At 34.9% G+C, this 24,767-nt stretch overlaps 1 protein-coding gene across 21 annotated transcripts in view; it reads right to left on the minus strand.

Annotated features, from left to right (window-relative positions):
• The window catches only part of LOC105475796 (forkhead box P2), a 600,968-nt gene that overhangs the window by 106,013 nt on the left and 470,188 nt on the right, over positions 1-24,767 (minus strand). For 12 of the 21 annotated variants that reach the window (XM_071094601.1, XM_071094595.1, XM_071094597.1 and 9 more), the window contains one exon: positions 19,506-19,580. The exons of the other annotated variants lie outside the window; for them this stretch is intronic. In XM_071094601.1, the coding sequence (XP_070950702.1) occupies positions 19,506-19,580 (75 nt within the window). The remainder of the gene's footprint in view (positions 1-19,505; positions 19,581-24,767) is intronic. 21 annotated transcript variants of the gene reach the window in all.

Here is a 24,767-nt window from a genome sequence, read left to right on the forward strand (position 1 = left end):
TAACATTGTATGGGCAATGGTGTGCTCAATCCTGAAGTGAAGACCCTAAGGTGAAGCCTGTCTACCAACACATCCTCTTTTTAAGGGATAAGGTTATTTTTTAAAGAAATCTAAACAATCATGCAGAATATTCACTTCACATACTAATCGTATTAATAAGGCTACTCCATATACTGAACCAACAACCAAAAAACATTAGGTATTTGAAAAAAAGCCAATAGCCTAAAAAATAATGAAAAGTTAACAAATGTAACAAGTGGCAAGAGATGAAGCAGACAATTTTAGGGAACAGAAGAAAGCTTTAAGAATCTTGCAATTTGTATCTTCAGAAAGAATTTAGTGGCTTTATAAAATAAAAACAGTCTGATGATGATTAGTTTTTCTTTAAAAGCTATGATTTAGAGCAGAGAATCAATAGATAGAAAAAATATATATTCAAGTTTATTTTTTGAGTAATAAAGATAACTACCAGAAGAACTTAATAGAATTAGCAAAAATTGAGGGTGATGAAAAAATCACTAAATTCCTACTCTTTTTATAGCAGGGAGTTACCATATTCTAATTATAGTTGATAAACCAAGAAATAGAAGCAGTATTTTTCGCATAATAAATGCTGCAGGAAATCAGTGGAAGTGATCAGTTAGTTGGCAGGAAGAAGACATTGCTCTAGTTTAGTTTATTTTTAAGGGTCTGTGTATGGAGACAGCCAAAACGTCCTGTTTAAGAAACATCTGCAGGACTCCTTTCAGTTCATGAATTGGCACATGAACCAGTATATATTCAATATGCTTGGATATATTCAACATGCTTGGATATCTCTTTAAAGACAAATCCAACCCGGAATCATTCACTTGTTTATTGTTGAATGTTCCCAGAAAAGCAATTCCCTTCCAACCACAAAAGGCAGTATCATAGAGAAAATATGAATTATAAGTTTCTTGTGGACAGAGAGTATTTCATTTTCCATTTTCAAGAGACCTAAAAAGATAAAAATTATAAAAAGTGTTTTCTTCTGGGGTTGAGGGAGAAGAGCCATTTCTTATCATTTCGGAGCATTTTACATATACTTTTTAAACATGCATGCATTATTTGGTTCCTTTAAAGTTTTTTTTTTTTTTTTTTTTAGATGGAGTCTCACTCTGTTACCCAGGCTGGAGTGCAGTGGCACGATCGGATCACTGCAACCTCCACCTCCCAGGTTGATGCCATTCTCCTGCCTCAACCTCCCGAGTAGCTGGGACTACAGGCGCCCACCATCACCCTCGGCTAATTTTTAAATATTTTTAGTAGAGATGGGGTTTCACCGTGTTAGCCAGGATGGTCTCGATCTCCTGACCTCTCCATCTGCCCGCCTCGGCCTCCCAAAGTGCTGGGATTACAGGCCTGAGCCACCGTGCCCGGCCTTAAAGTATTTATTAAAACATCTAATTCAACAATAGGGCTGAGACTAGGCAGTTAGAAAACTGAATGAGCTTAAAATAAATATTAAAGGCACTTTAAAATGAAGATGAGAATGTCAGAATCATTAATAAGGCACTAAGAAAGGTGGATTTAATTATCTCTTATTCACGCAATTAGCAGTTGTTGGAACTTTGAGAAACTATTGCAGAACTAGTGTGAGAATGGTCTCCTCTTCCTATACAGGCTGAGGAAATACTTCTGTTTTTTTACGCATTAGTGCCTTTCCTAAGAGTAGTGTATTTTATTCACATATTTTTGAAAATACTGACAATATGAATTGGAATAACCTAAAATGAATTAGTCACAATTTTCCAGTTTTAACAATTACTACACTTTTGTGTATGTGGATTTGCTTTATTCAAAGAATTAAAGCTGAAACTTAGTAAGAATAATGAAACATCCAGAATTTTAAAATGAGTTAAATAATGATTTAAGACTTGGAACCACCCCAAATGCCCATCAATGATAGACTGGATAAAGAAAATGTGGCACATACATATTACAGGTTACTATGCAGCCATAAAAAAGAATGAGTTCATGTCCTTTGCAGGGACATGGATGAAGCTGGAAGCCATTATTCTCAGCAAACCAACACACGAACAGAAAACCAAACATCACATGTTCTCACTCATAAGTGGGAGTTGAAGAATGAGAACACATGGACACAGGGAGGGAAACATCACACACCAGGGCCTGTCAGGGGATGGGGGCAAGGGGAGGAAGAACATTAGGACAAATACCTAATGCATGAGGGGCTTAAAACCTAGATGACAGGTTCATAGGTGCAGCAAACCACCATGGCACATGTACACCTACGTAACAAACCTGCACATTCTGCACAAATATCCCAGAACTTAAAGTAAAATTAAAAAAAAAAAAAAGAAATAGCACATAAAAATAAATAAATAAATAAATAATGAGTACCTACTAAACTCAACTTTAAATAGTAATGGTTAATTTGGCTTTATTAATGCTAGTACTACTAGTACTTTGTTAGTAAAACTACCTTTACCAGTACAAAGTACATTTTTATAAGTACATTGCAATAGCGTGAAATTTTCTGCTAGATCAAAAGAAGTTATTTACAGTAAGCAATGTTGTTTAAAATATATTTAAGCATTAATTAGAAAAAAAAACCTACTGTCTGGAATCTTGACAACTTGATATATTTAAAATGACTGTTTTGAGGGAAACCTCCCTATAAAAATCTCAGTTAAGATGGAAATGTACCCAGTGAAATACTGATATATATCACCATTTCAGAACAAAGAAACAGAAATAACTTAAATTCAAATATCTGAAAGCACCTTATTTTAAAAATAAATTTTTTAATTTATAAAAATTAAATAAAAGCAAATAGTTAAGCAACAACACTACAAGTGATTATTAAATATAAGATGCAAATACTGTTAAAATCTATTTGAGTATTCAATGCATAAATTAAAGCCATCAAGCCTTCCATAAAGTGTCATTTAACAAATTATAATAAGGTATTTATAAATGGAATCTTAATAGAAGAGTAAAATTACTAAAATACTTCCAATAAATCACATTACAGTAAATACTTTATCCTTCCTACATCCCACAAATAATTTCTTTATTCCTGAAATAAAAAGGAATATCAGAAACATTTGACAGACCCATCAGAGACTAAGTATAAAACTTAGTCTCCAATATTTATAAAACTCGTTTTAAACTTCATACTATTAAGTTCTTAATAGTATAGCTCTTAATTCGTTCAATCATTGTGTCTATCTGATATTCAGGAGTTACCAGCTGAAAAATTTAGTCAAGGAAGTTAGTTGTATTTTGCAGGCAAAACTCCAAAAATCTTATATTACTAAAATTATTTTGCTTTTAAACTGAATTTACCCAAAACAATTGGTTTATGCAGACACAGTTCTGTCTTACACTACACACGCACACACACCCCCCAACCACATAGCTGAAATTTATGCTAAACATATTCACAGACCATGAAAACATGGAATCATACAATTGTGTTTTCCTCAGACTTTTAATAATTACATTAAACATTGCAGCAAATTATAAAGATCCTAAATATTTATTTAAATTATAAATGCATTTGCACACTATCTTGTAGCATATTAAAAAAAATCTCAGCTCACTGCAACCTCTGCCTCCTGAGTTCAAGAGATTCTCCCACTTCAGCCTCCCAAGTAGCTGGGAGCACAGGCGTATGTCACCACACCCCGCTAATTTTTTGTGTTTTTGGTAGAGACGGGGTTTCACCATGCTGGCCAGGCTGGTCTTTAACTCCTGGCCATCAGTGATCTGCTCACCTCGGCTTCCCAAAGTGCTGGGATTCAGGTGTGAGCCACCATGCCTGGCCTATTTTTTTTTTTTAATAGTAGCGTTTACTACAGTGCTTCTTAAATTTTAATGAGCATAAATTAACTGAAGACCTGGTTAAAATGCAGACTGTAATTCAGCAGGTGTGTGGTGGGGCCCCACTGAGATTCTGCATTTCTAAGATGTTCCCAGGAGATTTGGTTGGCCCATAGAGCACACTTTGTTTAAAGAGGCTTTGGAGTAAATGTATTCTAATTTTTACTAATAATCAGAATCACCAAGAGCTCTAGGTAGAAACACAGATTTTCTGACCCTTTCACTAAAAATAATAAATTTGTAAGTTGGGGTGAGACTCAGAAAAATGTAACCCTGATGGCTACCCACGTTTGGGGCACGTTGACATAAAGACTAGTAAACTTAACAAAAACTCTATCCATTCCTTAATGTCTCACTATTTCCAAAAATCTTTACATACTTCAGAAGCTTTTCTTGGTTAGTAAGGATAAACTACCATTTGATGAGACATGGAAGAAAAATAAAATTGAATATTGCTTACCATTATGGTTTCACTCAAAACTGTACTTTGTTTTTGATTCTGTGAAGAAGTATTTAGATTAAGTATTATGAATAACAAAAGAAAACAAAATTCCATGGAAGCAAATAAAAAAGAGATTGCTTTTTAAATTACCTACTATGTGCCAGACATTGTGCTAGAAACACTTGTGTGCATTTTGCATTATGTAGCATGGGAAAATGAAGTAATATGCCCCCAACGTAATAATCTAGAAAAGAAAAGTAAAAAAGTTGGAGGAACTTTCCAATCCATACAGATGTTACTGTAGCAAGATGAAAATACCTCAGCCAGGACATGATAGGGTACTCCACAAACTCTAGCACTTCCAGAGCAGAGAGGAAGGAGAGACTTGCGTGGGCAAAGGCATGGTGGTGGGCAAGAAGTGAACATATTTAGGGCAGAGTGAATATTTAATTATTTTTGAGAGTCTGTTAGCAAGACAGGTGACAGGAAGAGGGTAGATTTTAGAGAAGTAGCATAGATGAAAGAATACCAAGTGTGTAGACTGACAAACAGAAGAAAAGATTTAATGAAAGTAAGGTGTTAGTTCACGAAAGATAAGGAAATGTAAACTAATAGGAGAAATACAGGAAGTTGTGATCAGAATGTTAAAAAATTGTCAAGTTTTTGAGAGCATTGTGTTGGAACATTGCTTATTAATTGTCAAATCCTTCTGTGTTCTTGTTTGCAGTGGATGGAGCTGAAAATCACTGGTTTATAGGAGGTGGAGAAAAGCAAAGCCAGTGTTCAAGGCAGCTAAGATCATTCAAATAGTCAGGCATTGTTCTAATGTAGGGGGGAAAACTTTCTTTTAAATGATGTTTGTAGTGGAGTAATTAAAAAAAAATCAGAAGAATGCCATAGATGGTGTGATGTAAAAGTCAGATCTTAGAGTCAGAAGGCTCTGAGTTTGGATCTGGACTCAGTCATTTACTGAAATGTGACCCAAAACAAATTATTTTATTTTTTAGTTATGCTCAGTTTCCTCAAAAAATAGTGTAAATGTGTATAATAAAAATTATTGCAAATAGTTGCAATACCTCAAAGGTATTACAAGAACAAGGTACCTATTTGTGTCTTTTGGGCTTCTGCTGAATTGAACATGCTGTGGTTTTTGCCTCATAAAATCTGATATACTGGATACTTTGATCAAAACTTTAATAAAGGGCAAAAGAGAAAAAAATTAATTTAGTTTGAAGAGCTACAACAAATTTGCATGGCTGGTAACTTAGAAAATGTGGGGGAAGGATTCTGATTATCATGTTAAAATGAATTATTTTGGGTAAAAATGCTGTAGGAACTATTTGCTCAGAAGTCACAGAAATATTTGGACAGAATATACTCTCAATCAAAAGTCACCAATTCTTGAAATTCTGTGGTTCAAGGTCTCCTTTGTGAAGCAGAAATATCATCTGTGAACAGACAACTATTTTCCTTAAAGGAATAATTTATTGTTATCAGTCATCAACTTAGAATAAATATATTTTTCAGGTCATTCTCTAAGAAAGGTAGACTAGTACAAGTTTACAGGGAAAAAAGTTGATAGTAAGGCCTAGGGGTTAGCTTTTGGACACAGTACAAAAAAAAAAAAACTTGGATGGAGGTGGTTAGAAAAGTCGTGAGGCTCAGAAATGACAAATGTGCGTGAAAGCAGAGTGATGAAGAAAAGTTTCTTGTTTTTTGTTTTGTTTTGTTTTGTTTTTGAGACAGTCTTACTCTGTTGCCCAGGCTGGCGTGCAGTGGAGCGATCTCTGCTCACTACAGCCTCCACCTCTGGGTTAAAGGAATTCTCCTGCCTTGGCCTCCCAAGTAGCTGGGATTACAGGCGTGTGCCACCACACCCAGCTAATTTTGGGTTTCAGTAGAGGCACGTTTCACCATGTTAGCCAGGTTGGTCTTGCTTGAACTCCTGACCTCAAATGATCCACCTGCCTTGGCCTCCCAAAGTGCTGGGATTACAGGTGTGAGTCACCATGCCCAGGCAAAGAAAAGTTTTTCAATTGTGAACTCCAAGAGCAAGGTGCCTATTTGTGTCTTTCGTTGTTATTTATTTCTTTATTATTTATTTTTGTCTTCCTCACACTTTAGTTCCAATTTCATAAACAGCAAGAAAAGAAATTTTTTTTTTTTTTTTTTTTTTGAGACGGAGTCTCGCTGTGTCTCCCAGGCTGGAGTGCAGTGGCGTGATCTCGGCTCACTGCAAGCTCCGCCTCCCGGGTTCACGCCATTCTCCCGCCTCAGCCTCCCAAGTAGCTGAGACTACAGGCGCCCGCCACCACGCCCGGCTAGTTTTTTATATTTTTAGTAGAGACGGGGTTTCACCATGTTAGCCAGGATAGTCTCGATCTCCTGACCTCGTGATCCACCCGCCTCGGCCTCCCAAAGTGCTGGGATTACAGGCTTGAGCAACCGCGCCCGGCCGAAAAGAAGTTTTTGTGTGTAAAGATGTTATCTTGGCATATCTTTATATCCACAGTACTAAAGGCAGATTTAGGCAGTTAAATATGTCTAAGGTCAGTTTCAGTGGTTGGTTTATTGGGTTTCTCTTAAAGTTTAAAACTGACAACATGTAAAAATGAAACTATCATAATATTTCTGCGTATAATTCTCTCTCGTTACATGATCTCTTTTCACTAAAAGGTTTTTCTAAAAATTGAAAAGCTTTATTTTATTAATTACCAAAAATTAACCAATTATTTCAAAAGTTCAAAATTTTAATGTATCTCAATGTTTCATAAAATAATTTATGTTCTTTAGATGTATGCTAATCCATCTTAACTCTCGGAGGAAAAGGAAAGAACACTCACATTGTGACTGTATTATTAGAGTCTTTTATGAAAAATAGTTGCTAAGTTTTAACTCTAATGAGCAGTTATTCTCTTAGCCAATAATATCATCAAATATAACAAATATGGTGAGAGTAAAGCTGTCACATCTAGAAAATTTTAGCAGCAATAAGCAACACCCTTTCCTTATTTCACATGATTTGTCCTAGAAGCAGGAATCCCTAAAAGGTGATCATCAAAGCTCGAATTCAGGTGTTGTGACACTGTGGGCGAAGGGCATAATGGTAGTCACAAACTATAAACAGACAACACATAATATCAAAGAGTTAACAGTCTATGTGTTTACTGATCTTTAAATTTCTACCAAATTCAGATGGAAGTGGGTTTCTATTCTTTTTAAAGATTAACTACCTCTCTCTGTGCCCTTAATGGCATCACCCTCCTCCCATCATGTTTCAGAACTTGTTTCAATACTTTGTTTTCCCTCTTGCATTTTTAATCTTTTCATTGCCACTGTCACCATCTCCCCTCCACCAAGGTCTTCCTCAATTCTGCTTTTGTCTCAAGTCACCATTCTATCAGTTTCCCCTTTAGCAGCATTTTTCCTGAAAGACTAATGTATACTATTCGTAATCCCTATGTACTCCTTTCTCAGTGACCATTCAAATCATAGCTCTATGGTACATTTTATTGAAAACACTCTTGCCAAATGTAATGACTTTCTTCGTGTCTTATCCACAGTCTTAAATCCACATTTCAGTCTTTAATAATGCTAACCATCCTTAGGTTAAAAAAAAAATCTCTTCCATTGGTTTCCAGGTACTACGGGGAGGAAGGAATGAATGGTGAAAACACCAAGGATTTGTAGGGCAGTGAAACCTCTGTATGATACTACACTGATGGATACATGTAATCATATATTTGTCCAAACCCATAGAATGTACAACACCAAGAGTGAACCCTAATGTAATCTATGGAGTCAGGGAGATAATGCTGTGTCAATATAGGTTCAACGGTGGTAAAAATGTACCACTCTGGTTGGGATGTTTATAAGAGGAGAGGCTATGTGTGTAGGAGGTATATGAGAAATCCCTAACTTTCTCTCAGTTTTGCTGTGAACCTAAAACTAATCTGACCAAAAAAAAAACCAGTGTTAATTATAAAGGAGATGGCCAGGCAGAGTGGCTCACGTCTGTAAGCCCAGGCGTTCGAGACCAGCCTGGGCAATGGTGAAACCCCATCTCTACAAAAAATACAATAATCAGTCAGATGTGGTGGCTTGTGACTGTGGTGCCAACTACTGGAGAGGCTGAGGAGGGAGGATTGCTTAAGCCTGGGAGGCAGAGGTTATAGTGAGCAGAGACTGTGCCATTGCACTCCAGCCTGGGTGACAGCACCAGACTCCATCTCTAAATAAATAAATAAATAAATAAATAAATGGAAGAAGATACTAGCAACAAAACCAGTATGTCCGTGTGCTTGTGTGTGTGTGTGTGTGTGCTTGTGTTTTTGTGTGTGTATCTTCTACTGGCCTTTGACTGCTGGCTCCTGGTTCTCTACTGCTATAGATTCACATTCTTTGCTGGCTCATTCTTCCTTTACCCAGTGTCTTGTCATGTGACTTCTCTGTGCTATCTTACTCTTCATGATCTCCTTAAAAATCATGGGACTCCAGTCTCCTGTATATTATATGATTTCCAAAAATGCATCATCTCCAACTCAACGCTAACTGCCTACTGAACACACAGATATCCCACTTTTCAAACAAAACTGATTGTCACTTTCAACTTCCTACTGCCTATGGTCAAATCTGCAGTTCTTGTGTTTTAGATATTACCAGGGCCACAACCTGCCAAATACAGATAAACAGGTATAAAATTACAGAAATCTCAATTTCTTGTTTTTCTAATTGTCAACATGCTTTTAAAAATCAAGTCGTTGTATTCTTTCTTTTCTTTCTTTCTTTCTTTCTTTCTTTCCTTTTTCTTTTTTCTTTTTCTTTTTTTTTTTTTTGAGATGGAGTCTCGCTCTGTTGCCCAGGCTGGAGTACAGTGGTGTAATTTTGGCTCACTGCAACCTCTGCCTCCCAGGTTCAAACAATTCTTCTGTCTCATCCTCCCAAGTGGCTGGGACTACAGGCACACGCCAACACATCCGGCTAATTCTTGCATTTTTAGTAGAGATGGGGTTTAACCATGTTGGTCAGGCTGGTCTCAAACTACTGACCTCAGGTGATCCACCTGCCTCAGCCTCCCAAAGTGCTGGGATTACAGGCGTGAGCCACCGTGCCCAGCCTTCTTTCTTAAATCTGTCTTATTTCCTTCTCCTGTCCTTCCCCTAGTTAAGATGATGATAGTTTGTTTTTCTGACAACACACTCTAATTGGACACATAGACTCCAATATTTTTTCTCATTTCAGTGACTGCTTTCTATTGCTCTAAGGATATCATAAGTAGGATGGTCTAGTTATGTTACATCTACTTCCTTACTCAAAATCTTACAGAATATTTAAGATCCTTTTAAAAAGTCCTTAAAATTTCAAATTCTGGCATTAGCCCATACAATCAGAGGCTACATATGCCAATAAGATTTAAAAAAACAAAAACAAAAACTTTACCTAAAATAAACCTCTCCTATCTACTTGTTTTTAATTCCTCAGTACAATTGAATCTCTCCTTAGAGCGCATAGAGTTTTTGAGTCCTAAATTATGTATTTCCCATTTTCATAATATAAATTTCTCAAATACAGCTGATAACTCATCATTTTACTGAAAAGACTGCTTAGCAACATGAGTTATCCATAGTACATGCTCAGTGAATATGTGTTGAATGGAACTGAGTATCAAGGAAGCTATGCAAGAATAATTCCAAAAGTGTGAGTTAAGAGTTAGACAAGTATAATACACAATATTAAAAAAGGAATGAATCCATGTGAACTGTGTTGGTGAAAAAGCATTCACGTGCAACAGTAACTGAGTTGGGGTTTGCATGACCAGTAGAAGTGGATGCACAGGGAAGAAAAGGAAACAGTCTACTGGCGGACAGAAAAAAAAAATGGAATATGGTATGTCTGAGAACAGAAGCAGAAGGTAGGGAAAGAGAAGAGCCCAGTTTGGGGTGGGAGACAGTCACAGTAACAAAATTGTATGTGCTAATTAACAACGGTAGAATTGATAGGTCCCAGATACTTATCTAGGACTGATCGAGAAACACAATTTCTCAAAAGAATTCCGTAACCTCTGTACCCATTTCTATCATTAGTGCTATGAATATATTTTATGGGATAAAAATTTTATGTTATGAATTCAGTATCTTTACCTGATCAATCCAAGCATCTATCCTGGGCTTTATATATTGAGTGTCCAATATTTAAATATCAGACTTAAAAGTATTGTCTTACTTTCTTTTCTTAGAATTCCAAGATCAGGATGGCACAACAGATCCACTAACCACTTATTTTTAATTGTTAATACATATTTATCTGAAGAATAGTGAACAAACAACTGGAAAAGTCTGGGAAACCCTCAGATTTTGGTCCTTTCTATAAAGCAATTGATCCTTCTTGAATGTAGAGTCTAAATAAAGAGAAAATGTAAAGGATTAAGGCTTGGTAACCATTAGGCTTATTCTTTTAACAATTAGAAACTAAATTTCTATTGTCTTATATATGTATTTTAAGTGCTTTTTTTCTCCTAACTGAAATCTTAATAAAATAACATAAGCAATAAATCAACAGTCAGGAATTTCACAATTCACTCTAAAACATTTCTGAGGAAATCACTGAGGAACCTTAAATTTTCCTTTTCTAAAACCTAGACCTATAAATGAAACAATATCCTAGGTCTGACTGACACCTCAAAAGTGTCCTCAACAAACCACATGTAGTCAAGTAATATGAATGGTAATTTCATAAGTGATCATGATATCCATCTGGTTTTTAAAACTTTTTCATAGGTAAATGTGATTAGCAACATTTGGAAAAACAGAGTGATTTCCTAAATTGACAGATACATAGAATTAAAACTAAAATAAACGGCCTGGCAAAATTAATACATATGAACCATGAGTCAAAACTAAAGAACTGTCAGATCATCAGTAGCTCCCTCCTGAATTCAATTAATAATGGGGAGATATTAAGGAAGTCACTTTGATTCTTTTACACTTTTTTTCAATTATAAAATAAAGGAGTTGAATTAGATGAACTATAAGGCCCCTTTTAGCTATAATACACTATCAGTTCATATAGGATGAAAATAGATGTTAAGCAGACATCCCTTCCTTTGAATTTTGGCAATTTGGCAATGTAAGAACAGGGCGCAACCCTTCCAAAATAGCAGTGTCTACTCAGGTAATATAAAACAGCAGATACGCAAAAAAAGTATGTTTTCTAGCCTCAATATAGAAGAGTTTAAGAGATATAATCTCTTATACCTACAACTTACAGGCAACAAGGATGGGGAAGGAAATAGGGATAAAACAACAGTACATATGCTATTCATATTAATTGTCTTATCTTAATTTTGTATTAATGATCTATGCACCAGAAAATGTTCCTTAGGTATATGTATGTGGTACTCTAGAAATACTGAATTCCTAAACTTTTAAGCTTGCTTATTCAATTCTGAGGACATCATTTTGGTAACACTTTCCCTCTACGATTGCACAACTCTCTGTGAATTTATGAATTATGCTTAATATAATGATAATTTATCTCTGAGATGTTTGCTTGATGCCTCCCCTTTATTATAATCTCTTATGATGAAGTTTCTTACCCTCATTCTATATTGTCTGTTGTATGCCAGACTAAATATTCTACACATAAAATTCTAAATTAAAATTATTAAAGCATTATTCATAAAATATTAAATATATAACATATGTAGTCTGAAGTATAATGTTGTAACTAGTACTGTCGATCTGAAGAGTAGATGATTTCTTCTAATATTGTAAACTATCTCACAATATCTCAAGAGAGATCAGGAGGAAGTCTGGTGGAAAAGAAATCATGACTTCATGGAAAGGAGCTAAGGAGAATGATTGTGAGAGCCTGAGCATTACAAACTGTTCTTGATGCTAAGTATTTTAAAAGTTCAATTTTGCGTTCTCTAACTTGGTATAAGACTTTATCTGATTAAGAGTATGAGTCTATTTGCATAAAATTTATCATTATGATAAACAATAGGATTATTTGAAAGTAAACAAGTGCAATTTCATCTAAATTGTCCGATGCATAAAGTTATTACAGCATAACAAAAATCCAGCTATCGGCTTTCTGAACTCCATTGTTAAAGTACAGCGTGTAGTTCCAGGTTTAAGTTTTGTTGTTGTTGTTGTTGTTGTTGTTTTCAGGTTTAAGTTTTAATGTCGATGGAAGTCCTGTGCTGCTTAACCTGACATCCTATGTATTGAAATTTATATTTAAAAATCCAGTTATTTAGAAATATTTTTTAAAGTAAATACAGTACTGCGTAAACTATGCCAGTTATAAACATTTGGTTCCATAATGTTTTAATCCTATGCCTAACAAACAATTCATTCACCTAATGAAAATTACAAACCTAAAACATGTAACTTCAATAAAAAGAAAAATAAACTACACATAGAACTGAATAAAAACACATGCACACTCTTTTATTAATTGCTTAGATATGTGTATTCATGGATGTATGTTTGTATGTGTATGTGCACAATTCTGAAAATTTGTACACTAAAATGACACAGCATTTTCTACAACTTTCAGTTATGCTAAAATAAGATGATGTGGAAATAGACAGGGAACAGAAATACAAATAATACAGAATGCACATTTTCTTTTTTTTTTTTCTTTTTTCTTTTTCTTTTTTTTTTTGAGACGGAGTCTCACGCTGTTGCCCAGGCTGGAGTGCAGTGGCGCGATCTCGGCTCACTGCAAGCTCCGCCTCCTGGGTTCACGCCATTCTCCTGCCTCAGCCTCCCGAGTAGCTAGGACTACAGGCGCCCGCCACCGCGCCCGGCTAATTTTTTGTATTTTTAGTAGAGACGGGGTTTCACTGTCATCTCGATCTCCTGACCTTGTGATCCGCCTGCCTCGGCCTCCCAAAGTGCTGGGATTACAGGCTTGAGCCACCGCGCCCGGCCGGGAGTGCACATTTTCTTAAGTGATGCTTAGAAATATGCAAAAACTGTAGAGCAAACTGTTGGAAGTTAATGCCAATTACATTTCAAATTTGTAGAGTCTATCACTAATAGCTTATTACAAATAATTTTAAAATGTGAAAAGAAAAATACGGTCTGTCCTAATAAGCACCATAAATGCCTATTATTGCCACATATGTATTCTAGTGTGTGTATCAATTTATTTGATGAAAAATATATTAACAACAACAAAACCAGTAACTAAATAAATAATCCTTTCATCAGCCCCCAATTTCTGCCACACTAATGCTTTGGTGAGTCATCAAGGGGAGTAAATTATTCATTATAAATTTCAAAGAGGATCCTCCACTGAAAAATCTCTGCTACTGGTCCTTCCTGGAACCAACATCAAGAGAATTCTTGGCAATCTCAAGTATTACAATGAAATAGAAGGTGAGGGGCAACCACTCAGGAGACGTTTCTAGAACAAACTGAGCTCAGGGAGCTTACCTTCCAGCTGAGAGGGGTGTGTAGAGATAATTACTAATATCTTGAATTACAGTAGGGTGAAAAAGATTAATCAAGAAGTTGCATACACATGTCAGCCAAGGCTTTAAAAACAAAAACCTTTATTCTGTTTCAGATGGATACAGTATCTGGAATGTTTTCAACAGTAACCCTAAACACGGTCCCTATATGGCATTAACAAAATAATCTATAACGTGTTTGAAACATTTCATTATCTTAAGTTTATTTCTTACTGAAGGGCCATAGTGTGAATACCATCATAATAATCAATAAAAACCACTCAAAAATAAACACAGTAAAACAATAAATTCAAGTGTATACCACACATCTTTATACAAATGCAAAGAGTTAAATACTGTAAACAGCTTTTATAAAAAGGGTACTGTGAAGAAAATTACTGCAACATTATCCTTGGTTCATTGTTTTCAGCATGTTAGTTAAAACTATCGACACTAATAAGTAGTAATTTATCTTTAACTTCAGCTTACTCTCTGCTAATATGTTTATAATATAGGAAGAAAAAAATAGAGGTAATTCAACATTGCTGCATGCATTTCCTAACTTTGTAGCTTCATGTGCTCTAGCTGGATACAGACTACTGGTGAACAATCACCTTTCCTTACATATTTTAGCTATGATTCTTCTTGGCTGCCAGGAATCATTTAGGTCTGGTGAGGCAGAGTTCTGTCTCTTCCACTTAGCTGTCTTCCACTTAACAAATCAGAAAGCATTTGGATAACACTATTTTTGTGTGAATTAGTAAGTCAGTGTTCAACTTAAATTGATTAATATAAAGACTCCTCTCAGTGGGTAACACTGTCATCTGTCTTGGCCATGACCCAAGGTACAATGCCCAATGCCCCTTTTAGTGTTAATACCAAAAATACACTTACATTTACTTCCAACAGAATTGACTCTTTGGTTCAAGCAAGAGTATATTGATGCTATTACAGATACTAACTCAACATCTATTGCATGTTTACTGTGTGTTAGTCATCATGGTAAGTACTTTTTAGGGTTATCATATTTAATTCCCATTACCACCTTACGAGGTAGGTAGTATTATTGTTATAATTTTACAGACTGAGAACGTGAAGCAAAGCAAAGTTAAGAAACTGGCCCAATTATCAAAACAGAAAGCTGACTGTACAGCCCACAGTGTGGATTATTTGGTGCTGTGTAAGATTTATGTAAAGCCTCGAAAGAGATGAATTTGGAACACAAATAAAAAGATATTTTAAAAAGCATCACTATCCCTGTCTTCTTATTTCTTCCAATCCAGCATCCCCATTAAAAATGAACCATTCGGGAGATAATCATAGTAAAGACCTGTAGGGAGAAAGGTCAAATGTGGCCAATGTAATTTAGTTTGAATGGAAAATAAAGCAGTTATACCAAGGCCAGGCAAGCTTCATTTTCAGATTATAGGTACAAGATATTTTGTTCATCAAAAGATTCATGTGGCTCAATGCTAAAGGTTTTAAAAATAAGAACCAAAGACAAAGACCCTAAGCATTCCACATAATTGCCTTTGCAGTTAGAACTAACTGGCAGAATCCTATGTAAAATAGTATTCACTTAGGTGTAAAAACCTGTAGGCAAGACTAACAATAAGATTACTTGCAGATAGGTGTTAATGAGGTCATTCAGGCAGATGAGGTGCCAACAGGGCATAGTTAGAGAGTAGTGAATGAACTTGGGTTACTATCTTGTAAGGAAGCCAAAGATTGTGAAATTTAGAATCTTGGCAGAGTTAGTAATTTGTAAATCTGTTTGATACATCAGGAAAAAAAGAAAGGCATGTATTCTAGTACTGGAGTTTGAAAGAAAAGTAAAATAAGTGAAGATTTTTTTTTTTTCAGATTAAACTAGACACTATTTGAAAAAACTGAATGTGAAAAGCGAGCAATGAAAAGCATTCTCTAACAATGAAGCTCTCTTACTCTGATATCCTCGCTTTTTAAAGTCAGAAATTAATGCTTTTTTATCTATTAAATTCAAAGTTATAGTAAGGACATTATATTGTTACTCTTAGAATAGTAAATATAAAACCAAAGGAGCCCAAATATTTCTTTAAATACAACAAGTAGACAAAATTCAGAATAACAATTTTCACATAAAGATAAGTGCGTACAATTACTGCCCAGTATTGCAATGAATTGATAGAGGCACATTAAACACAATTTATTAGTGAGTACATTAAAATATCACTACTGTTCAACAATGTGATAATAGGGAAGTACAATACTCAGGTGATGGCCAATGTTTGATGGTTATCAACAAGCCAAGACACCAGAAAAAACCCTATGAAAATATATTTTTATTGCACGTTTTGCTAGTAAATTGATACAATTATATCTGAAAAATATATAATTGGTATGGTGAAGAGCTTTTGACCCCTGTTTAATATCAAATATGTAATATTATTTCCTTGAGATAATTTGGGCTTTAACCTTCATTTGGTAATGTAAGTGACTTTTTCTCCCTGCAATTTTTGGCACTTTACTTTAGGATTGTTAATAAACTTAAGCGATTTTTATTTTTTAAGTGAATTGGGTGTGATGGGAAGAGTAAAAATTAATTTAATCCACCGATTTGGAACACGTGCCTGAAAATTTTGGCTTGTATGTGTATGTGTAGGCTGACCAACCATGGAAATAATATGTGTGACATTAAATTAACACCTTGATAGGCATTATATAGGGTATCTTAAAATTTGAAAACTATTGTAATAATTCACAATTCATTATAAATGTCAGTTACATAGTGATGAAAAAATATGGCAGGCTCTAGGTGCCCCATCTATCCTTTTGACCTCTTTCTTCTTTTTAGCCCACCAGTATTCTTATGGTATTCCATACTACCACTCTGGCATACTGGTACTTATAAATGCAATGAATACTAAAAGAGAACCATGTCCATCACACAGCAATTGTCAACTATGGATAATATAGTATTTGTTCTGGTTAGCATATTGATTTTAAATCACATTATGTAGCCATTTTAGCATGCTGAAGATTATATATAAGGTAATCAATAAAGGAAAATAAGCAGTTAATATTACTTAAATAATATTTCCCTTGTGTTCTGAAGCCAAAAAGCCCCATTTGTAAAGTCACTCAATGGCCAATATGAAGTATTAAATTGGCACACTAAGGAGATGGCAAACATCTGATGACAAATGCACTACTATGCTCCTCCTTCCCCACCAGCCATACCAGACCTCACTAACTCATCCTGGTGCTCTTTCGATCTGAGAGATGAGATGCAGTCTCCGACACATGGAAGAACCTCAGACTTCTACTCAACACTGCACTCAAGGCAGTCAAGAACAATTTGGGATACTTTTGGAAAGACCAATACACTGGTCATCTCTAACTTGGGATAGAAATTCAGCCTTACCATTGAGAAATTACATGGCCTCTGGTGAATCATTTTACTTCTCCACATCTCATTTTCATTCTGAAAATATGTCAGTGAAAATATAAAGATTTGATGCTAGGGCCGGGCGCGGTGGCTCAAACCTGTAATCCCAGCACTTTGGGAGGCCGAGACGGGCGGATCACGAGGTCAGGAGATCGAGACCATCCTGGCTAACACAGTGAAACCCCATCTCAAATAAAAAATACAAAAAACTAGCCAGGCGAGGTGGCTGGCGCCTGTAGTCCCAGCTACTCGGGGGGCTGAGGCAGGAGAATGGCATAGACCCAGGAGGCGGAGCTTGCAGTGAGCTGAGATCCAGCCATAGCACTCCAGCCTGGGCGACAGAGCGAGACTCCGTCTCCAAAAAAAAAAAAAAAAAAAAAAAGATTTGATGCTATAGATTTGTTTTCTTTCATCAGTAGAACTGATATTTATTTTAAATGGTAGAAGTAGTTTTAGGTAAAGAGCAAACACTATTAGCAGTTAAGCCAGTTAACTCTTCGGTCTGATGAAAACAATTTTTCCATTGGGATTATTTTAGGAAAAAGTGTTACTAATTAGGAAAACTGTCCCATTTTTAATGCACTATTTTAAAAAGTAATTTTGAAGTTAATTTTCTTTATTAAGTTAAAGTATATAATTGCACTTGATGTTTATCTAAAATTTATCTTCCTTTAAAATATACAGAGAATACTTAGAAGTTAAGATTATTTTAATCTTTCACATAAACTTAATAACATCATATCAGCAAAACTTACCACCATTTTTAAATTTTTGCTATTTTGCTTTCAAATGTTGTTACAAAAAGGCTTAGGGGGACTAAATACTATGAATGACCAAATTACAGTGAATGAGACTACAAACCAGGTAAGTTCAGATCTCTCTGAAGCCTGCATATATAACATGTATTACCCATCCTCGACATTCACTTTTTCCTTTTTTTTTTTTTGACATTCACTATTTCTATAGAATAGGATATGTAATTGCTGCTTCCACTTTTGAGTTTATTTTTGTATTGCAACTAACATTTTTAAAAGTTTCATATTTTCCATAAATATCCTCTCATTAATTTGACATGATTTTTATTGAAAACATTTTCTTTTTAACCGAAGTATGAAATAGATATTTCTTCTTCATTAAAGAAAACATTGACTGCTTACGAGTATTAATTTTGTTGTTTTTTGTCAATTATAATTAGAAAATATTACGTATAGAGTAGTAAAAAGTAAATAAATTTTGGCTGAGTCAATTTAGAAATACTCTAGCCCATTAAGCCTAAATAAATACATCAGTTCTTAAGGAAACAAGCAAAAGTTGTGTAGAGTAGTCCTTTGGTATGTGTGGGGGATTGGACGCACATAGATACCAAAATCCGTAATTGCTCAAGTCCCTTATATGAAATGTTGTACTATTTACATATAACCTATGCACATCCTCCTGTATACTTTAAATAATCTCTAGCTTGCTTATAATACTTAATGTAAAATAAATGCTGTATAAATAGTTGTTACACTGTTTTCTTTGGGGAATAATGATAAGGAAGAAAAATGTATGAACATTTTTAGTACAGATGCAACCATCCATTTTTTCCCCATATATTCTGGATCTGTGGTTCGTTGAACCCACAGATACAGAACCCATGAATGTGAAGAGCTGACTATATGTGAAAACACATGACTTACAATATTTCAAGATTTCTTAAGAATGCAGGTAGAATTTATGCCGAATAGAAACATAAAGTTGCTTTATTTAAAAATTCTTGAATGGAGACTTGAGGATTACTATTCATTTCCAAGGATGACTGGTATGTGAATTGGGCCACATAAACGATTTTCACCAAATATTGCAGTCCAAAGTGACAAGTTACACTCTAGTGGCAGACTCTGTTAAAAAGGCCTTGGTATATTTATATGACAACTTGAGGAACATGGAACAGCAATTTTGTTCTAAAATATGTGTTGAATCAACCCATAATCTATGTCCACTTATTTTCTGCATATCAGTACTCTCTCATCAAATTATTCCTAAAAGTTCAAGAAAAGTATAGTGGTGTTAAAGCCTTTATATATTTAAGGTATTCAACTCACAGAAACTGTGAACTGTATATCTAGTGAAACATAATTGAGAACAAAAGAAGTAAGAAAAAATCAACTAATTACATCTGTATCTTAACATTAGTCATATCTTGATTATCTGCACCAATGGAAGGGATTGGCTATAGAAAATCACATATAATCTATTCAGTGGGACTGGATCCATGGCCTTGTGCTTAGTAGCTGAATTTCTAATTGCCCAGTGTAACTTACTGCAAATGTGTTGTGAGGATGCCCATCACCAGAAGAGTGGCCACAGATACATAATTTTGTTTCTGGAAGCAATTCCTAGGTTAAACAAAGAGAATCAGGAGTTGGCTTTGTTTTTCAATCTTAAGGCTTATGCTAATAACGTACATTGTCATTTTTAAAAATCATTTTTTGGGATTATTACCCTGGTAGGTCAAAATAGGGAAGAATATTCCATCATTGTCTCACAGTTAACTAGTATAGATTTTAAAAACAAATAATTTGGCAGATGGGAAGTTGAATATTTGGATCATAATAAATTAACCCATAACCAAAAAATCCACTGATTATGTACCATGATACTGCCGTAGGAACCTTACTTCCCACTTGTAAGCTAAGAATCATAAATACTCCTATATATTTAAATGGCACTGCAATTTTGGTGTATGGGATGTAATTTGTTCTTAAAATGTAATCATCTCTAATTTTGAAAAAGTTCTGACTTGTAATCAATTGTAACCAGTACAAATGAACATAAATCCTGTCCTACCATGTCATGTGAGAACAATCACAATAATTTCTTTAAATAAACTGCTGTGGTTATGCATTATTATATAAAAATTATTGCCACTAAAATGTATCTAAGACTGTGCAACCAACCTCGATAATATCTGTTAAAACCTGTTGAATTGTACCATTTGCATTGAAAACTACTCTATATACTCAAATGTATAGTTTGCATTTTTATCTGTAAAAGCAAAGTGATTATTTATTGATAAATGACATGGAATGTCATTTTTTACCTAAGTAGCATTAGACATTTCAAAGATTTTGTCTGAAGGGCAAAAGGATTACACTGCATTTGAATAGACCATGTGACAACACATCCTTAGACTTCATGTATGATATGAAAGGATGATCGCCATTCATAAGATACACAAGGGAAATTATAACTATACCAGAAAAGAAGAAAAGCAAGGAGGGATGTGTTAAGGGTGTCAGGGAGTATTTGTAGTGGTTTGATGCATGTAAATATTACATCTTATAAATAATTCTTTTCAAATACATCTATGAAGTTCAGAGGTTCTGTTTAAGAAATGGATTGTATATGCTTTACATGACTACATGCTATTTTCTTGACGATAAGAGCAACATTAATTCAAACAGGAAAAATGGCTTCCAAAATATCCTTTTCCCTCTGTTTCTTAGGATGAAGTATGTCACCTGATGCTAGCAGATGAAGACTGGGGGGAAAGTGTTCAAGTTATATTTTGCTGTCAGAATCCAACAAATACATTTTCATCTAAATTATTTTGTCAACAGCTTTGTGCTACCCTTGCTAACCTTATTTGGCACCAGTGCATAATTAGATACACAGGGGTGTGACTCCAATTGAAGGTGTTGGCATTGTAGCACTCTGTGAAAATATTAACTATGAGGTTAACTCCAATTTTCTCTTCTTTAATTAAATGCACATGGTACTAATGAGGTAACCTACTGTTCCTTGATAGCACTAATTAGCTAAGAGGAGAGTACTCTCTCACACTGCAATTTAAACCTAAAAATAAGGTTGAAATATGCTAATTGCAGGCAATTTAAAACAGTACAAGTTGAAGAACTAGTCATAATAAGAGAAACTGACTGCTTTACAGCTAGGCAGCTGTAACTTTGGTTAAAATCAAAACAAGCCACATGATTTTTGGACTGCTATTTAACAAGGTCATAAGCATCCTTAAAAAATGAAATGCTATTCCATACCATAACAGTAAACCAGACTAACACCAGTAAAGCCCTCAGACAGACACTCATCTACATAAAAAAGTGATTGTCACAATAACTCCAAATCTGCCATGACACTGTTTTCAATATTTAATACAGAAAATTAAACTCTATAAATAAGCAACATCACCTTAAATTCTTTCAAGAGCACGTAAGTTAAGTAAAATATCATAATTTGTGTCTCCAGCATTAACAAAACATGTTGGGATGCTGGAGTTTTGTCATCCCAGTCAGGTCAGAAGGGACGATACAGAGAATAAGTCTCACTCCTGGAGGAGTACATAAACAGGAATTATTGAGATAATGTACAAGTGCAGTAATAAAAATAAAAATACTATGGAATAAAAGCATAGTTAGTGGTAATGATCCCTTAAACGTAACCATCCCTTAAATGGTAATTTAAGGGACACAGGTGCCAAATATTAAAAGGATTTCATTTAAAAAGAGGTTTTCATTAGAATTCGCCTAGTTTTGTAGCTTTGGGATGGAAGCTGCCTGAGGCTTTACCGTGAGAATGTTCCCCATTTTTAGCTCAACCGACTCAGAAACATAATTTCGTAAACCTAACCATATTTCAAACATATCTTCTTTAGTTACTATCACAAATATTTCCCAAATTTTAACAAAAGGATAACCTTGACAAAAAAAAAAAAAACAAGCAAAAACAAAACAAAACAACCTCCCCCCCAAAAAAACAAGACCATGAAGAACCTTTTGATTCATCAACAATGATATGTTTGGATTGGTACACAGTACATACTCATTATTTTTCGATTCCCTAAAATCTATGATATATCTTATTTTATCAACCAGAAACACTAACCAAAACACTCCTATCAAATCATTCCTGCTACCATAGATAGAAATAAAGCATATTAAAATGATACTGTCATTTATCTATCCATAGGAAGAAGAGACACAGAACTGCCCCCAACACTGAGGGCTCATAGAGACATTTCCCTGTCCCTGTTACATTGCATGCAAAATTATGAAACATAACGGTTAAACGATCAATAAAAATAAAGAGTTAAAAGGCAAAATTTGTGAAAAGAGAAAGTCAAATTAATCTAAACCTTACTGAAGAACAATAATTTAGAAGTAAAATAACCTACTGAAAGGCAAAGGCTTTTAAGTAACTCACAATAGTTTCTACAGTTGAAAGTACGTGAGAATAAACTTTGCACTATCATTAGCCCGTCATCGTATCTTGCCAACAGGCTTGGTTGAAGAAATTGTGCTTTGAAAACCCCACCCAGTTTCTTCTCATGGCTTCCCTAAAGCTTTCTATGACAGGCAGAGACAGAAGGTTGGTAAGAGATGCAATAAAACTCTGATCAACCATGCTTTAACAGACCCATGAAGCTGCAGGTTTGTAAAGAAGTAGCAAGAGGAATAAAATCAGACAGTCACTTAGAAATGGATCTGGAGGCAACCTGACATACTCCAGCAAATCACAGGGAAACACAATATGAATGGATATTTTAAGTGTTTGCATCTGTTTCAAATAAGCACCAAAGAAACTTTGAACAGTGAAAAGGCCAGACAATGTACTGGAATGGGCTTTCAACATTAACTTCAGAAGGAATCTATTCTTCAATTAAATGTGAATCGTTGTAATTTTTCTTTTAAAACAATAAAGAGTAAGCCATTTAGCGCTGAACATAAGAATGCTGGCTCTGGAGATAGTCTGCTGAGCTTCAGATCTTACACTTACTAGTGGTGTGACCTTGAGCAAAATACTTAGCTTCTCCTGTCCTCTCTCTCTAGACAGAGGATCATAAGTAACATCATCATAGGGTTATGAAATATGTTCAATTGTAAAGTAATTAGAACAGTGCTGATATCTATATACTTAACATTTATTAGCCATATACTTATTATTTGTTAGCTGTCATTATTGCTTCAAAATAGTATTCAATTTTCAGATAAAAATAATTATTGTTTCTACAATGTATAAAATGCTATTATGTATTATAAAGGTTGTAAAAATTCCCAAGACATTGTATCTGTTTTCAACCTATCAGTAGACTTCATGATACATATTAAAGACTCTCCTATATGCGTAAGGAAACATTTTTTCCTTTTAGAAACCTGGTACAGCAAAGCAGGAAATCAATATGGGTGTGTTCATATTTAGTGATAAGGTGAAATGACTTGTAAGAAAAACCATATTTTTTGCAAGGCTGATGAAGTGTAATTTTCATAGAAAAATATATAATATATATATGGTATTAATACTATATATTGATCTTTCCTAACAAATGAAAATATTTTAAATTATTTAATAAAATTTGTTTCTTGAGGTTGAAAGGACCCTCACATTTTTCTTTAACATGCTTAAAACTTTAGTGTCTTATAATATTTAGGATAAAATAATATCTGAATGGAATAGTGGTTGACTTAGTCCATTTATGTTGCTATAAAAGAATACCGGAGGCTGAGTAATTTATAAAGAAAAGAGGTTTATTTGGCTCATAGTTCTGCAGGCTGTACAATAAGCATGGTGCTAGCATCTGCATCTGGTGAGGGCCTCAAGTGGCTTTCACTCATAGCAGAAGGGGAAGGAGAAACGTGTGTGTAGAAATCACATGGTGAGAGAAGAAACGAGTGAAGGAGGTCCCAGACTCTTTTTAACAACCAGCTCTGTGGGAACTAATAGAGTTAACAGAGTGAGAGATCACTCACTATCACAAGGATGGCACCAAGACATTCATGAGGAATCCACTCCCATGACCCAAACACCTCCCGTGAGGCTCCACCTCCAACACTGGGGGTTACATTTCGACATGAGATTTGGAGGGAAAATATCCAAGCTATAGGCGTGGTCTACATTTTAAAAGTGCAAAAATGAAAAAATCAATGTTCAGCTAGTCAAGAAATATGAACATTCTTCACATGTTCTAAAACAAATCAAACTTTAAAACAATAACAAAAATAAATAGCTGATTTGCCTTTCTGCCCCTCCAACTGTTTTGTTGTGTTTGCTGATTTGGTTGCTTGTTTTTAGGACATCCATCATATCTGATGGAAACTGTCCCAGGGACAATGTAGCTATTGGGTTGTACCAGGATGACACATTTTAGCTTTACAAATTCATACAACTTCATCCTTCTCCAGCCCATTTCTAAAAGCAAGTTTTAAATTGCCTAGGTCGGACAGAGAAGATGTAGAAAAGAGAAATTGTACTTGAAAATTGTTTTGAGTATTTCACAGATAGGTGGATCACAGAAGTTGTTCTCTTGTTCGGAGTCAGTCAACAAGAACCAGAGATTACGTATCTCGGAGGACCAAATCTAAGTAAGTGCACGCCTAAAAATTTTTCATTATTGATGTAGTTAGCATTGTCTTACTTTCTTTTGTGACACAGACTCCAAAACCCGTACAACATTGAGAAGATCGTGGTGCGGACTGAGGAAGGAAAGGAAGTTCAGGGAGATAAAATTATTTGGAAAAAGTTATGCTTTTATTTCTTTACTTATTTTGAGGCTACTGTGTATCACATATCTG

The sequence above is a fragment of the Macaca nemestrina genome, chromosome 4 (assembly GCF_043159975.1).
Source record: "Macaca nemestrina isolate mMacNem1 chromosome 4, mMacNem.hap1, whole genome shotgun sequence".
NCBI lineage: Eukaryota > Metazoa > Chordata > Mammalia > Primates > Cercopithecidae > Macaca > Macaca nemestrina.